Source organism: Ctenopharyngodon idella, chromosome 15 (genome assembly GCF_019924925.1).
Source record: "Ctenopharyngodon idella isolate HZGC_01 chromosome 15, HZGC01, whole genome shotgun sequence".
Classification (NCBI taxonomy): Eukaryota; Metazoa; Chordata; class Actinopteri; order Cypriniformes; family Xenocyprididae; genus Ctenopharyngodon; species Ctenopharyngodon idella.
In genome coordinates this window covers 33,786,783-33,803,179 of record NC_067234.1, presented here as the reverse complement: position 1 = coordinate 33,803,179, position 16,397 = coordinate 33,786,783, and the positions used below count along the sequence as shown (strand labels likewise).

General features: G+C 36.3%; 3 protein-coding genes across 44 annotated transcripts in view; all 3 read right to left on the bottom strand.

The window, feature by feature from the left end:
- The window catches only part of LOC127495711 (gastrula zinc finger protein XlCGF49.1-like), an 88,834-nt gene that overhangs the window by 14,317 nt on the left and 58,120 nt on the right, over nt 1–16,397 (bottom strand). For 25 of the 39 annotated variants that reach the window (XM_051862727.1, XM_051862729.1, XM_051862722.1 and 22 more), the window contains 2 exons: nt 14,720–15,574; nt 10,666–11,520 (listed from right to left, as the gene is read on the bottom strand). The exons of 2 other annotated variants lie outside the window; for them this stretch is intronic. In XM_051862727.1, the coding sequence (XP_051718687.1) occupies nt 10,666–11,520; nt 14,720–15,574 (1,710 nt within the window). Of the gene's footprint in view, nt 1–10,393; nt 10,426–10,665; nt 11,521–14,719; nt 15,575–16,397 lie in introns of those variants that run through there. 12 more of the 39 variants (XM_051862749.1, XM_051862745.1, XM_051862733.1 and 9 more) reach the window with 5 other exon arrangements.
- Nucleotides 1,330–16,397, bottom strand: part of LOC127495731 (gastrula zinc finger protein XlCGF57.1-like) — a 60,563-nt gene continuing 45,495 nt past the window's right edge. The window contains exons 1-4 of one of the 3 annotated variants that reach the window (XM_051862923.1): nt 5,687–6,507; nt 4,490–4,639; nt 3,570–3,818; nt 1,330–2,821 (exon numbers count right to left, since the gene is read on the bottom strand). In XM_051862923.1, coding sequence (XP_051718883.1) covers nt 1,566–2,821; nt 3,570–3,654 — 1,341 coding nt within the window. In that variant the 5' untranslated portion in view covers nt 3,655–3,818; nt 4,490–4,639; nt 5,687–6,507 and the 3' untranslated portion in view covers nt 1,330–1,565. Of the gene's footprint in view, nt 2,822–3,569; nt 3,819–4,489; nt 4,640–5,686; nt 6,508–16,397 lie in introns of those variants that run through there. The other 2 variants (XM_051862921.1, XM_051862922.1) reach the window with 2 other exon arrangements.
- On the bottom strand, nt 7,430–16,241 carry LOC127495758 (gastrula zinc finger protein XlCGF7.1-like). 2 transcript variants are annotated; one of them, XM_051863009.1, is made up of 2 exons: nt 16,182–16,241; nt 7,430–8,691 (listed from the first exon to the last, which is right to left on the bottom strand). In XM_051863009.1, exon 2 carries the CDS (start codon nt 8,684–8,686, stop codon nt 7,742–7,744), a length of 945 nt encoding a protein of 314 aa, XP_051718969.1. In that variant the 5' UTR covers nt 8,687–8,691; nt 16,182–16,241; the 3' UTR covers nt 7,430–7,741. The 2 variants fall into 2 exon arrangements, with proteins under 2 accessions (XP_051718969.1, XP_051718968.1); XM_051863008.1 differs by lacking the exon at nt 16,182–16,241 and adding an exon at nt 10,273–10,337.

Here is a 16,397-nt window from a genome sequence, read left to right as displayed (position 1 = left end):
CTGCAGGTGTGAACTGTGATCACTGTGTGATACTGATGCTCCATAGGACCAGATCTGTGGAAATCTGAATGTTTAAATACATTTAAACTCAGTGAACATATGTTTTTTGTCAGGAATATGGAGTATTTTGATACAAGTTAGATATTAAATGATTTTAAAACAAGGCTTGTTTAATTCTTGTCCATAGTCTGACAGAAATAACAGGATCATCATGTTTAACTGAGCTGCTGAAAAGCCTTTTTGTCTCCAAAAGTTCCTCGTTTTTATCTCAATCATCATGGTTATGTCGGATCTTCTGTAAAGAAAAATTTATTTATGTGAACAGGCTGAAACGGAGTCTGTGGAAAAACTCTCTGCCAACATATTATTACACTCTAACGTTAATTAATAATAAACCAGGACAAACAACGCATTTCATTACATTAATTAATATAATGTCATTTATTACTCACTCTCATGCCGTTCCACACCCGTAAGACCTTTGTTAATCTTCGGAATGCAAATTAAGATATTTTTGTTGAAATCCAATGGCTCAGTGTGGCCTGCATAGCCAGCAATGACACTTCCTGTCTCAAGATCCATAAATGTACTAAAAACATATTTAAATCAGTTCATGTGAGTACAGTGGTTCAATATTAATATTATAAAGCAACAAGAATATTTTTCCTAACGCTCCGAAGCTTAATGAAGCAGTGTTTTGAAATCGGCCATCACTATATAAGTCTTTTTTTTTTTTTTTTTTGGCGCACCAAAAATATTCTCGTCGCTTTATAATATTAATATTGAACCACTGTACTGATTTAAATATGTTTTTAGTACATTAATGGATCTTGAGAGAGGAAATGTCTTTGCTGGCTATGTAGGCCTCACTGAGCCATCGGATTTCAACAAAAATATCTTAATTTGTGTTCCGAAGATGAACGAAGGTCTTACGGGTGTGGAACGGCATGAGGGTGAGTAATAAATTACATTATTTTCATTTTTGGGTGAACTAACCCTTTAAACTCTGTATTCTGAGAAAGATCTTTCACCTGCAGACTGGAAATATACGGCATCCGGAGAAAATATTCCACATTTTTCCTTCATTCACGATCGTTAACAACATTTCGGCTAGTGAAAGTTTCACTCGTCTGGTCTTTTGCGCTTCTTTCTTCTGCGCATACTCAGAGCGCGCGGTGTCATGTTACTTAAAGGGGCCGTATATTGCTAAAGCACCCCTCTGCTTCTTCAAATATTATCACCTTTCAGGGAATGTGTTATATAGCCGTTTGTGAATGTAAAAGGTCTATAATTCATTCTCTGTGTTCATTAAATAAATGGATCAGGACAAGAAGTTGTTTCTGTTTTATTTCTCATAATTGCATGTACAATCAGATAATTTAATACACTTAGTAAATATGAAAATGACGTGAATATATCTAATTGTAGATCGATGTAGCACACAATCAATCCTGACAGAAAATAAAAACACAGCTTTATTTACACTGTAAGAGTTGTTGACTGTTGAGTGGAAAAAAATAGTTTATCTCACAGTATTTATTGTTTGACATGAAAACAAATGTTGCTCACATACATATTTCATTATGAATGTGAAGGCTTGATAAACGTTTAAAACTCTTCTCACACTGAGTACAGTGGTACGGCTTCTCTCCAGTATGAACTCGCTCATGTGATTTCAGGTGTCCAGACTGAGTGAAACTCTTGTCGCAATATGAGCACTTGTAAGGTCTTTCTCCAGTATGAATTCTTTGGTGCTGTTTCAAAATGTCAATTGTAGTAAAGCTCTTCCCACAGTCCGAACACACATGATCTCTCACTTCATCGTGTGTTTTCTGGTGCAGTTTAAAACTCTTTTGCCATAAAAAACTCTTTCCACAGAGAGAACACACATAAGGCCTCTCATCTGAATGAACTTTGAGGTGTCTTTTTAGATTTGATGACCAATTGAAATCTTTACCACACTGTTCACACTTAAACGGCTTTTCTCCAGAGTGAATAAACAGATGAGTTTTTAAACCTGTTGCATCTTTGAAACTCTCTCCACACTGAATACAGTGATACGGCTTCTCTCCAGTATGAATGCGCTCATGAGATTCCAGGTTTCCAGACTGAGTGAAACTCTTGTCACAATATGAGCACTTGTGAGGTCTTTCTCCAGTATGAACTTGCTCATGCATTTTTAGGTTTCTAGAATGACTGAAACTCTTGTCACAGTATGAGCACTTGTAAGGTCTTTCTCCAGTATGAATTCTTTGGTGCAGTTTCAGATCACCAGTTGTAGTAAAGCTCTTCCCACACTCAGAACATACATGATCTTTCACTTCATTATGTATTTTCTCGTGCTGTTTCAAACTATCCAGTCGTGAAAAACTCTTTCCACAGAGAGAACACACATAAGGCCTCTCACCTGAATGAACTTTTAGGTGTTTTTTTAGATTTGCTGACCAATTAAAATCTTTTCCACACTGATCACACTTAAATGGTTTTTCTCTAGAGTAACGGAGCAGATGATAACTGAGACCTGATGCTTGAGAAAAACTCTTTCCACACTGAGTGCATGTATACGGTTTCTCTCCAGTGTGAATTCTCATGTGTACATTAAGGTTTCCTTTATTTGTGAAATTCTTTCCACACTGAGTGCATGTATATTTCTTTCCAGTGTGAATTCTTATATGTGTCTTAAGGGTTCCTTTATTTTGGAAACTCTTTCCACACTGTGAGCAGGTGTGCAGCTTTCTGGCTTTTGTTTCTTGAGTTTTGAAGTCACAGTGTTTCTTTACTTCATTTAATGTGTGTCTTTGCTCCTTCATTTCCATCTGGTCTAAAATAAACATATTAAGCTGTTAGAATCAGTTCAATGAGATTAAATGTGAAAATTAAAAACACTTAACAGAAAACAAGACACCTGTCTCTGTATCAAGTATCTTTGATGTGCAAAGGTCAGCTCTGTCATTTATTTGTTATTACGGTTAAAACTGGGTTATGATCATTTAGATGCACCAAAGCACTCAACAATTATGGAGCCCCTCACATGACATGCAAAAAAACAGTTAATTGTGCACACAATTGACTAATTTGTTCCCTCGATTTATAAATAGTAAACACAGAAGCGCTGCAGCGTAAATAGCATAGGAGACTGATAGGGGAGAGACGAAATTGTTGAATAAAGTCGTTATTTTTGTTTTGTTTTGTTTTTTCGCACACAAAAAGTATTCTCGTCACTTCATAATATTGAGGTTGAACCACTGTAGTCATGTTGACTATTTTAACAATGTTTTTACTACTTTTCTGGACCTTGAATGTGGTAATTTCATTGCTTTCTATTGAGGATAAAAAACAAAATTCTTGGATTTCATCAGATATATCTTAATTTGTGCTCCGAAGACTGAACAAAGGTCTTACGGGTGTGAAACGACATGAGGGTGAGTAATTAATGACAGAAATTTCATTTTTTGGTGCACGAACTAATTAGTAAATCATGCACTTGATTTAGCCCACTATTTTTTTATTTTATTTTTTTTCATGTGTGGGGCTCCGTAAACAATGAAGAATCAAGAATGGACACCAACCTATTTCTTTCTCAGTATCTTCATGTTTTATTCTGGATGGTTCTGGATCACTCGTGTCTTCAATCTCCTCTTTAATAAACTCCATCTTTAACAGTCACACAGATTTCAGCTGCTACACCTGGAGTTTGTCCTTCTCTTGTAGGATGATGTGAATATTCCCAGTATTTATTGGTGAATTGTTGTGGGAGGAGCTTCACTGCAGGTGTGAACTGTGATCACTGTGTGATACTGACGCCCACAGGACCACATCTGGGAAAATCAAAGATAAGTTACTAAATTTATACTGGATTACTTTAACAGCAAACACATATGGTGTCTTTAATTTAGTTTAAATATAGAGCATTTTGATGGTTACATATTAGTAGTGTATAAAACAGCTCTAGGTTGCTCATGTTTTATGTAACCCAGGATATTATAATGATCAGACAAGGTACAGGTTATATTATTCAATTAATATCTAAACTAGAAATCAGTTAATTTCTAAACTCAGAAATGTAACATAAGATGACATAAATTCACTTAATATAAACAGACTGAATAGATAAGGGTTTGGGGTATAAATAATTCTTCTAAATAATAAGTTTCGATGTTAGAACTATGTTGTTTAGGTAGCAATGCAATGTCTCTGTCAACATCCTAAACTGTAAAACCGACTATTAATTCACTACTTGTCAGTTAACCTTTTTTATTTCTCTTTATGTTGTTTTGCAATATATTCTCTTTTTTTACTGTTTTAATTACATGCAGAAACAATGCAATTATATAAATATAAACGTACAAATATCTTTCCAATAAAGTACCTGAAAACAAACTAACTGGATAAATGGATCTAGACTTTAGACTCACTGAGTACAGTAGTACAGCAGTGTTTTCAGGTTGCATTTTAGATCTGATTATATATATATATAAAAAAAAAGTACCACACTGATCACAGTTGAATGTCTTTTCTCAAGAGTGATGAAGAAGATGATTATTGAGGTCTGTTATAAGTGAAACACTTTTCACAAGGAGAGAATGTGTGCAGCTTTGAAGTTCATGATTCTCTTCTACTTCATTCACTTCAACCTGGTCTAAAATGAACATATTAAGTAGTTAAAAATCAGTTCAAGTGAACTCTGATCAAGTATCAGATCTTTGATGTTGCAAAGTTAGTTCTGTCATTCACTTGATATGAGCTAGAATTGTTCGTACAATTCAGCTCGCAGTCTGACATTTCTCTATCTCTGTATGTTAACATCTATTTTTTATTTTCTGTGCGTAAGGATGCACAGGCAAGAATGGTGTGGATTCAGACCCTTTCCTCTGATCTCCTTTGTTATAAGAAAGAGAAATTGAGTTCACTTGCAGGAGCGCAAGGCAAAGATGAAAGGAATATTGCTTTTTGTTCCAGAAAGTTCCCATATATGGACCTGTTATTGTCTGAATGTCTTTATTGCATATCTATACGATGTAATGCATATGATTAGATGAATCCCTGTACCACCCCTGATAATATATAAGTTTATATTGGCATAATAAAACCTTGAGAAAAGCTCAAGTTTTCTCCCTCAGCTAATTATCCATTCAACCATCAACTAAAGGACTGAGAATAATGGCACAAAAGGAAATAATCTAACACTTGATAAATTATACTGAAAATGCATCTATTTATCATCTCTATATCACTCATTATTTCACTGTTATACTGAAGCTTTCTTATTTGGTGAATTGTTGTGAGGGACACCAGATCTGCCAAATGCAAGGTTACTGAGTTTATACTGAAATACTTTGATAAGTACACTTCTTAAATTAAATAACCATATGTGCTTGATTTTAGAAATATAGAGCATTTTGATATGGTTATTTATTAGTAGCATTTAAAACGGAGGTTGCTCATTTTTTAGTGAGTCCAGATTTTATAAAGACGAAACAAGTCACAGTTTAAATTATTCAGTTAATATATGAATTAAACAGAAAACTAACAAAGATAACAGAAATCATAAACAATATGTACAGACTGAATAGAGGCTGAGCCAAATGAATGACTATATTTAATTCTCTATACGTTTCACTACGAACAATGTACAATTAGGAGAAGCAAACATTAAATATTAAACTATAAATGGAACATTTCTGACCTGCAGAGGGGAAATTTTCCACATTTGTCCTTCATTCACGATCGTTAACAGCGACACTCAACAAGACAATTAACATAACATACACTTATAGGAAATCACAATGTATTCGACTGTTACATTCATATTAGCGTCAAAGGAAACAACAAAAAGAAAAAGAAAAAACAGAGAAAAGAAAGAAAACAAATCTATAGAGGGGATCTAGCGTCTCTCTTCTGCGCATGCTCAGTGCGCGAGGTGTCATATTTCTTAAAGGGGCCGCATTCAGTAAATCACATCTTACTGTTTTGAAGCAAATACTAGGGGTGTAACAATCAGTCGCGGCTCGCCTGGAAGGGCAGAACATTCATCCAGACATAGACCTCTATATAAGCTGAATCAATAATAAATTGGAAATATGTTCTGCATTCTGCAACGGATTTTCTAGACTATTTTAAATGTAGAAAATCCGAAAAGTAAAGATATATTCCAATTTAACGTATGGCTTCAGCAGGCATTTGTTGTCAGCCAACAATTTCAACAACAAAATCCATTTATAAATAAAATAGCCAGTGAACAGAATAAGAAAAATACACAAGGTAAATAATCATAGGCGGCGCGTGTGTAAGGCTGGGCAAAGTTTCTCATTCAAACCACTTCCTGATTGCTTAGACAGAAAAGTTGTTCATAACTGCTTATCAGTTTTCCCCGTAATGATAGCATATTGGCGATTTCCTCAGCCTGTTGACACTAATGACGTCACCATAATTAATGAGGTGAAAACAGGGAACTAGACCTTATTCAGAGCAGCGCCATGACAGGTATGAAAGCAAGACTGTGTAGGATAGACTTACTGTGTTTTCAGTGCTGTAAAAAAGCTGTATAAATCTTTTAGATCACTTCACAGCTTATATTGTCAGGGTTTTTTTTTTTTCAACTGAAATTTATTGGAAAGATATTTTTGCAGCGTTTCATCAACAGAACAATCCAAAAATGCATTAAATAACAGTATAGCCTATTGAAGAGATGCATGTCTATCCCTCACAGCCTCGCTTTCATTCCCGTTAAGAATCACAGATGGCACAGATGTGAATAAGGTCTATTGGAATGAAATAAAGATGCTTTTCAACAGCTCGGTTAAACGCTATGGCTCTGCTGTTTTTGTTAGACTGACCAAAGGCAAGTCATTTCACTGAGAAAGAAATCAAAGGCAGTGCTGATGTGATAAAAACCTATTATGTTTTTTCAAATATTACCTTTCATGAATGTGTTATACAGCTGTTTGTGAATGTAAAAGGTCTGCAAAGTGTTAAAGATCAACGTGCACAACAAATAAAGCAATTCCAGTCTCACTGTTACACACCTACATAATAACATGACTATGGTCTTCATTGGCTGCCCGTGAACTGTGTGTACTTTGACCCGCCCTCAAACACTGTAGTTGTAGCTGAGACTGGAAGAGTTTGGTTTGTGTTGTCGACGTGTCAAGAAGATGCTCTTTTCAGTGATGTGAATTCACTTTGATGCACTTCAAAAGGTTAAGGACTCGCGCTGAAATTGATACGGAAAAACTGACGCCATTGTTACTGTTTGTATCACTGTGTATATAAGTGCTGAGGAAGAGCCGGAGCTGAAATTCATATATGGTTATAGGCATTTGGTTTCATACTGGAGAGAGGCCGTACAGTAGTACGGCTTCTCTCCAGTATGAACTCGCTCATGATTTCAGGTTTCGAAACCAAGTAAAACACTACTCCCACTCCAAAATCAATTCAATTCAGTTCAATTTACATTTATTTGTATAGCACTTTTCACAATACATATCACAATTCATTGAAAATATAAGCAATATGATTTTTTTTCAGTATGAATTCAGTTGGGCAGTTGTAGTAAAACTCTTTCCACACTCACTAACACACTAACATACTTGATCTTTCACCTCATCGTGTTTTCTGGTGCAGTTTAAAAAAACTTTAGACATGAAAATCTCTTTCTACAGAAAAACACACATAAGGCCTTCTCATCTGAATGAACATTCAGGTGTTGTTTTAGACCGGATGACAAATTAAAATCTTTACCTCATTGATCACAGTTAAATGTTTTTTCTTCAGTGTGAATAAAAAGATGATTTTTTAAACCTGTTGCATCTCTGAAACTCTCTCCACACTGAGTACAGTGGTACGGCTTCTCTCCAGTATGAATTCGCTCATGTGATTTCAGGTGTACCAACCGAGTGAGACTCTTGTCACAATATGAGCACTTGAAAGGTTTTTCTCCAGTATGAGTTCTTTGGTGACGTTTCAGACAGTCAGCTCTAGTAAAGCTCATCCCACAGTCACGACACGCATACTCTTTCACTTCATCATGTGTTTTCTGGTGCAGTTTAAAACTCTTCAGCCGTGGAAAGCTCTTTCCACAGAGAGAACACACAAAAGGCTTCTCATCTGAATGAACTGTCAGGTGATCTTTTAGATCTGATGACAAAATAAAATCTTTGTCACATTGATCACATTTAAATGTTTTTTTTCCAGAGTGACGGAGCAGATGAACACTGAGAGCTGATGCTTGAGAAAAACTCTTTCCACACTGAGTGCATGTATACGGTTTTTCTCCAGTGTGAACTCTTCGGTGCCGTTTCAGATGACTAGATGTAGTAAAGCTCTTCCCACAGTCACAACACACATGATCTTTCACACCTGTATGTATATTCTGGTGCTGTTTAAAACTGTCCAGCCGTGAAAAACTCTTTCCACAGAGAGAACACACATGAGGCCTCTCATCTGAATGAACTATCAGGTGTTGCTTTAGTTGTGATGGCAAAATGAAATCTTTACCACACTGAGTGCATGTATACGGTTTTTCTCCAGTGTGAATTTTTGTGTGTTTGTTAAGGTTTGATTTATTTTGGAAACTCTTTCCACACTGTGAGCAGGTGTGCAGCTTTCTGGCTTTAGTTCCTTGAGCTTTGATATCAGAGTGTTTCTTTACATCATTTAGTTTGTGTCTTTGCTCCTTCACTTCCATCTGATCTAAAATAAACATATTAAGCTGTTAGAATCAGTTCAATGAGGTTAAAAGTGAAAATTAAAAAACACTCAACACAAAACAAGACACCTGTCTGTGTGAGTATAAAGTATCGGTATCACTTTACAATAAGGTTTCATTAGTTAGCATTAGTTAATGCATTTAGTTAACATGAACTAAAAATGAACAATACTTCTACAGCATTTATTAGTCTTAGTTATTGTATTAGTAAATGTTGAAATTAACATTATTAAATTCAAAAGCTGTATTTGTAAAAAAAAAAAAAAAAAAAAAAAAAAAAAATTATTAAAGGATTAGTTCACTTTCATGTATAAAATTTTCCTGATAATTTACTCACTCCCATGTTGTCCAAGATGTTCATGTCTTTCTTTCTTCAGTCGAAAAGAAATTAAGTTTTTGATGAAAACATTCCAGGATTATTCTCCTTATAGTGGACTTCAATGGCCTCCAGATGGTTGAAGGTCAAAATTACAGTTTCAGAGCAGCTTCAAAGGGCTTTAAACGATACCAGACGAGGAATAAGGGTCTTATCTAGTGAAACGATCGGCCATTTTCGAAAAAAAAAATGTAAATGTATATGCTTTATATAAACAAATGATCACTTCCAAGTGCTTCCACCAAAACTGTACTTTCATATTCTTCAAAAAGTTTACGCTGTATGTCCTACCCCTTCCCTATTCAACTTACGGAACGGATGCAGCGCCAGTTAATTTTTTCACGGAAGGCAACCATTTGTTGATATAAAGAATATACATTTACATTTTTTTCGAAAATGACCGATCGTTTCGCTAGATAAGACTCTTATTCCTCGTCTGGTATCGTTTAAAGCCCTTTGAAGCTGCACTGAAACTATAATTTTGACCTTCAACCATTTGGAGGCCATTGAAGTCCACTATAAGGAGAAAAATCCTGGAATGTTTTCATCAAAAATCTTAATTTCTTTTCGACCGAAGAAAGAAAGACATGAACATCTTGGATGACATGGGGGTGAGTAAATTATCAGGGAAATTATATATGAAAGTGAACTAATCCTTTAAGTAACATGAATAAAATTAACAGCTGGATTTTTAATAACCAACATTAACAAATAATAATAAATATGTTAGTTCATGTTAGTTAATACATTAACTAATGTTAACAAAAGACATCTTATTGTAAAGTGTTACCAAATTATCTTTGATGTTCAAAGGTCAGTTCTGTCATTCACTTGTTAAAGGCACAATATGTAATTGTCGCAGCTAGAGGGCGCTTATTTAAAACAAAGGCATAGCTTGATGACGCCGTGAATGAGAGTGGAATTATGGAAGTTGTTGGTTTCACCTCCACAGCTAATTGACTGTTGCTAAATGACACGCAATTAACTTTAAAATGTATGATGGAGAAAGCTCTCTCTGATTATGCCATGTTAGCCACTAGACAAAATAGTATTGTCTCTGAGGCACGGTAAAACATGGTACTTGCGGTAAATCAAGAAAACAAGCAAATCAAACAATAAGACTAACCGTGTTAAGCTGTATAACAATGATTCGTTTTCTGTCGAGAAAGGCATCCAAACAGTCACTTACCTGTCTAATAAAACACATAATATATAAGCGTCTTTGTTGTTTCCATGGTTTCTACAAAAATAAAACTGGAAATCAAGGGTAGATTGGATATGACGTCAGTCACAGGCAGCGCAATGACACGGTCTGTAACACTGGTTCAAATTGGTGATTTCTCTGGATTTAAACATTGTTGGAAACGTTTAGGATCATTGGAAGTACACAAGTCAACTAAATATAACATTGTTTTAGTGGTTTTTGGATATTTTCATCTAAAAATCTTACATATTGTGCCTTTAATTCTAATACTGAGTTATTATCATTTAGATGCATTCCTCTGTCATTTATCATTTATATACTAATTATTTCACAGCCACTAAAGCAGTCAACAATGAAGAATGAAGAATGGACACCAACCTATTTGTTCCTCAGTATCTTCATGTTTTATTCTGGATTGTTCTGGATCACTCATGTCTTCAATCTCCTCTTTAATAAACTCACAGTTAAATGGCGTTTCTTCAGTGTGAATTAAAAGATGATCTTTTAAACCTGTTGCATCTCTGAAACTCTCTCCACACTGAGTACAGTGGTACGGCTTCTCTCCAGTATGAATTCGCTCATGTACTTTCAGGTGTACCAACCGAGTGAGACTCTTGCCACAATATGAGCACTTGTAAGGTTTTTCTCCAGTATGAGTTCTTTGGTGACGTTTCAGACAGTCAGCTCTATTAAAGCTCATCCCACAGTCACGACACACATGATCTCTCACTTCATTATGTGTTTTCTGGTGCACTTTAAAACTCTTCAGCCGTGGAAAACTCTTTCCACAGAAAGAACACACATAAGGCCGCTCATCTGAATGAACTTTCATGTGATCTTTTAGATGTGATGACAAAATAAAATCTTTGTCACACTGATCACATTTAAATGTTTTTTCTCCAGAGTGACGGAGCAGATGAACACTGAGACCTGCTGCTTGAGAAAAACTCTTTCCACACTGAGTGCATGTAAACGGTTTCTCTCCAGTGTGAATTCTCATGTGTCTGTTAAAGTTTCTTTTATCTTGGAAACTCTTTCCACACTGAGTGCATGTATACGGTTTTTCTCCACTGTGAATTTTTGTGTGCTTGTTGAGGTTTGATTTATCTTGGAAACTCTTTCCACACTGTGAGCAGGTGTGTCTCTTTTTGACCTTAGTTCCATGAGTTTTGAAGTCACAGTGTTTCTTCACGTCACTTAGTTTCTGTCTTTGCTCCTTCACTTCCATCTGGTCTAAAATAAACATATTAAGTGGTTAGAATCAGTTCAATGAGGTTAAATGTGAAAATTAAAAACACTCAGCCGAAAACAAGACACCTGTCTGTGTGAGTATAAAGTATCGGTATCACTTTACAATAAGGTTTCATTAGTTAGCATTAGTTGACTAATTTAGTTACCATTAACTAAAATGAACAATACACTCTACAGCATTTATTAATCTTATATTAGTAAATGTTGAAATTAACAATAAATATTATTAAAATCAAATGTAATATTTGTTCATTTTTAAGTAACATGAACAAACAAAGAACAGCTGGATTTTTATAAACCAACATTAACAAATAATAAATACTGTAACATATACAGTGGGTACGGAAAATATTCAGACCCCCTTAAATTTTTCACTCTTTGTTATATTGCAGCCATTTGCTAAAATCATTTAAGTTCATTTTTTTTCCCTCAATGTACACACAGCACCCCATATTGACAGAAAAACACAGAATTGTTGACATTTTTGCAGATTTATTAAAAAAGAAAAACTGAAATATCACATGGTCCTGAGTATTCAGACCCTTTGCTGTGACACTCATATATTTAACTCAGGTGCTGTCCATTTCTTCTGATCATCCTTGAGATGGTTCTTCACCTTCATTTGAGTCCAGTTGTGTTTGATTATACTGATTGGACTTGGTTAGGAAAGCCACACACCTGTCTATATAAGACCTTACAGCTCACAATGCATGTCAGAGCAAATGAGAATCATGAGGTCAAAGGAACTGCCTGAAGAGCTCAGAGACAGAATTGCGGCAAGGCACAGATCTGGCCAAGGTTACAAAAAAATTTCTGCTGCACTTAAGGTTCCTAAGAGCACAGTGGCCTCCATAATCCTTAAATGGAAGACGTTTGGGACGACCAGAACCCTTCCTAGAGCTGGCCGTCCGGACAAACTGAGCTATCGGTGGAGAAGAGCCTTGGTGAGAGAGGTAAAGAAGAACCCAAAGATCACTGTGGCTGAGCTCCAGAGATGCAGTCGGGAGATGGGAGAAAGTTGTAGAAAGTCAACCATCACTGCAGCCCTCCACCAGTCGGGGCTTTATGGCAGAGTGGCCCGACGGAAGCCTCTCCTCAGCGCAAGACACATGAAAGCCCGCATGGAGTTTGCTAAAGATGGTGAGAAATAAGATTCTCTGGTCTGATGAGACCAAGATAGAACTTTTTGGCCTTAATTCTAAGCGCTATGTGTGGAGAAAACCAGGCACTGCTCATCACCTGTCCAGTACAGTCCCAACAGTGAAGCATGGTGGTGGCAGCATCATGCTGTGGGGGTGTTTTTCAGCTGCAGGGACAGGACGACTGGTTGCAATCGAGGGAAAGATGAATGCGGCCAAGTACAGGGATATCCTGGATGAAAACCTTCTCCAGAGTGCTCAGGACCTCAGACTGGGCAGAAGGTTTACCTTCCAACAAGACAATGACCCTAAGCACACAGCTAAAATAACGAAGGAGTGGCTTCACAACAACTCCGTGACTGTTCTTGAATGGCCCAGCCAGAGCCCTGACTTAAACCCAATTGAGCATCTCTGGAGAGACCTAAAAATGGCTGTCCACCAATGTTTACCATCCAACCTGACAGAACTGGAGAGGATCTGCAAGGAGGAATGGCAGAGGATCCCCAAATCCAGGTGTGAAAAACTTGTTGCATCTTTCCCAAAAAGACTCATGGCTGTATTAGATCAAAAGGGTGCTTCTACTAAATACTGAGCAAAGGGTCTGAATACTTAGGACCATGTGATATTTCAGTTTTTCTTTTTTAATAAATCTGCAAAAATGTCAACAATTCTGTGTTTTTCTGTCAATATGGGGTGCTGTGTGTACATTAATGAGGAAAAAAAATGAACTTAAATGATTTTAGCAAATGGCTGCAATATAACAAAGAGTGAAAAATTTAAGGGGGTCTGAATACTTTCCGTACCCACTCTATATTGCTCATTGTTAGTTCATGTTAGTTAATACATTAACTAATGTTAAATAAATGACATCATATTGTAAAGTGTTACAAAATTATCTTTGATGTTCAAAGGTCAGTTCTGTCATTCACTTGTTGAAGGCACAATATGTAATTTTTGCAGCTAGAGGGCGCTTATTTAAAACAAAGGTGTAGCTTGATGGCGCCGTGAATGAGAGTGGAATCATGGGAGTTGTTGGTTTCACCTCCACAGCCGATGGAAAGGAATCTGTCGGACTTGGGCAGAAATTATGTTCATGGATAAGCGAATGCATTAAAGATTTATTATTGTCACGCATGTCGCGCCAAGAGCCGTGGCCTGTGGGAGCGAATGCTAATGAGAGACACCTGTGATTCACACCCATTTCGAAACTAGCGAAGCTTTTATTATGCTGCAGTCGGCCGCTTCCTCTTTTTTTGTTGCATATGTGGGATAACGCAGTGCTGTTTTAAAACAATCATACTGAATACATTTGAATGTGTTTAAAGTTATGCTATAACGTCACTCTGTTTGTTCGATGCTGAGACACTTGTTGCACATTGCAGTAATCTAGATCGATATTAGAATATCATATTAATAAAAGCTGCTGGCTAATTGACTGTTGCTAATTGACATGCAATTAACTTTAAAATGTATGATGGAGAAAGCTCTCTCTGATTATGCCATGTTAGCCACTAGACAAAATAGTATTGTCTCTGAGGCACGGTAAAACATGGTACTCGCTGTAAATCAAGAAAACAAGCAAATCAAACAATAAGACTAACCGTGTTAAGCTGTATAACAATGATTAGATTTCTGTCGAGAAAGGCATGTAAACAGTTGGATACCTGTCTAATAAAACATAATATAAGTGTCTCTGTTGTTTCCATGGTTTCTACAAAAAAAAAAAATAAAGGGTAGATTGGATATGACGTCAGTGACAGGCAGCGCATTGACACGGTCCCTAAAACTGGTTAAAATTGGTGATTTCTCTGGATTTAAACATTGTTGGAAACGTTTGGGATCATTGGAAGTACGCAAGTCAACTAAATATAACATTGTTTTAGTGGTTTTTGTATATTTTCATCTAAAAATCTTACATATTGTGCCTTTAATACTAATACTGAGTTTAGATGCATTCCTCTATCATTTATCATCCATATATTGATTATTATTTCACAGCCACCAAAGCAGTCAACAATGAAGAATCAAGAATGGACACCAACCTATTTGTTCCTCAGTATCTTCATGTTTTATTCTGGATGGTTCTGGATCACTCATGTCTTCAATCTCCTCTTTAATAAACTCACAGTTAAATGGCGTTTCTTCAGTGTGAATTAAAAGATGATCTTTTAAACCTGTTGCATCTCTGAAACTCTCTCCACACTGAGTACAGTGGTACGGCTTCTCTCCAGTATGAATTCGCTCATGTACTTTCAGGTGTACCAACCGAGTGAAACTCTTGTCACAATATGAGCACTTGTAAGGTTTTTCTCCAGTATGAGTTCTTTGGTGACGTTTCAGACAGTCAGCTCTATTAAAGCTCATCCCACAGTCACGACACACATGATCTCTCACTTCATTATGTGTTTTCTGGTGCACTTTAAAACTCTTCAGCCGTGGAAAACTCTTTCCACAGAAAGAACACACATAAGGCCGCTCATCTGAATGAACTTTCATGTGATCTTTTAGATGTGATGACAAAATAAAATCTTTGTCACACTGATCACATTTAAATGTTTTTTCTCCAGAGTGACGGAGCAGATGAACACTGAGACCTGCTGCTTGAGAAAAACTCTTTCCACACTGAGTGCATGTAAACGGTTTCTCTCCAGTGTGAACTCTCATGTGTCTGTTAAAGTTTCTTTTATCTTGGAAACACTTTCCACACTGAGTGCATGTATACGGTTTCTCTCCAGTGTGAATTTTTGTGTGCTTGTTGAGATTTGATTTATCTTGGAAACTCTTTCCACACTGTGAGCAGGTGTGTCTCTTTTTGACCTTAGTTCCTTGAGTTTTGAAGTCACAGTGTTTCTTCACGTCACTTAGTTTCTGTCTTTGCTCCTTCACTTCCATCTGGTCTAAAATAAACATATTAAGTGGTTAGAATCAGTTTAATGAGGTTAAATGTGAAAATTAAAAACACTCAGCTGAAAACAAGACACACGTCTGTGTGAGTATAAAGTATCGGTAACATTTTACAATAAGGTTTCATTAGCTAGCATTAGTTAACTAATTTAGCGAAGCTTTTATTATGTTGCAGTCGACCACTTACGCTCTTTTTGTTGCATATGTGGGATAACGCAGCGCTGTTTTAAAACAATCATACTGAATACATTTGAATGTGTTAAAAGTTATGCTATTAATTTGTGTTCGCTGCTATGGGACACTTGTTGCACATTGCAGTAATCTAGATCGATATTAGAATATCATATTAATAAAACCTGCTGGCTAATTGACTGTTGCTAATTGACATGCAATTAACTTTAAAATGTATGATGGAGAAAGCTCTCTCTGATTATGCCATGTTAGCCACTAGACAAAATAGTATTGTCTCTGAGGCACGGTAAAACATGGTACTCGCGGTAAATCAAGAAAACAAGCAAATCAAACAATAAGACTAACCGTGTTAAGCTGTATAACAATGATTTGTTTTCTGTCGAGAAAGGCATGTAAACAGTTGGATACCTGTCTAATAAAACACATAATATATAAGCGTCTTTGTTGTTTCCATGGTTTCTACAAAAATAAAACTGGAAATCAAGGGTAGATTGGATATGACGTCAGTGACAGGAGGCGCAATGACACGGTCTGTAACACTGGTTCAAATTGGTGATTTCTCTGGATTTAAACATTGTTGGAAACGTTTAGGATCATTGGAAGTACACAAGTCAACTAAATATA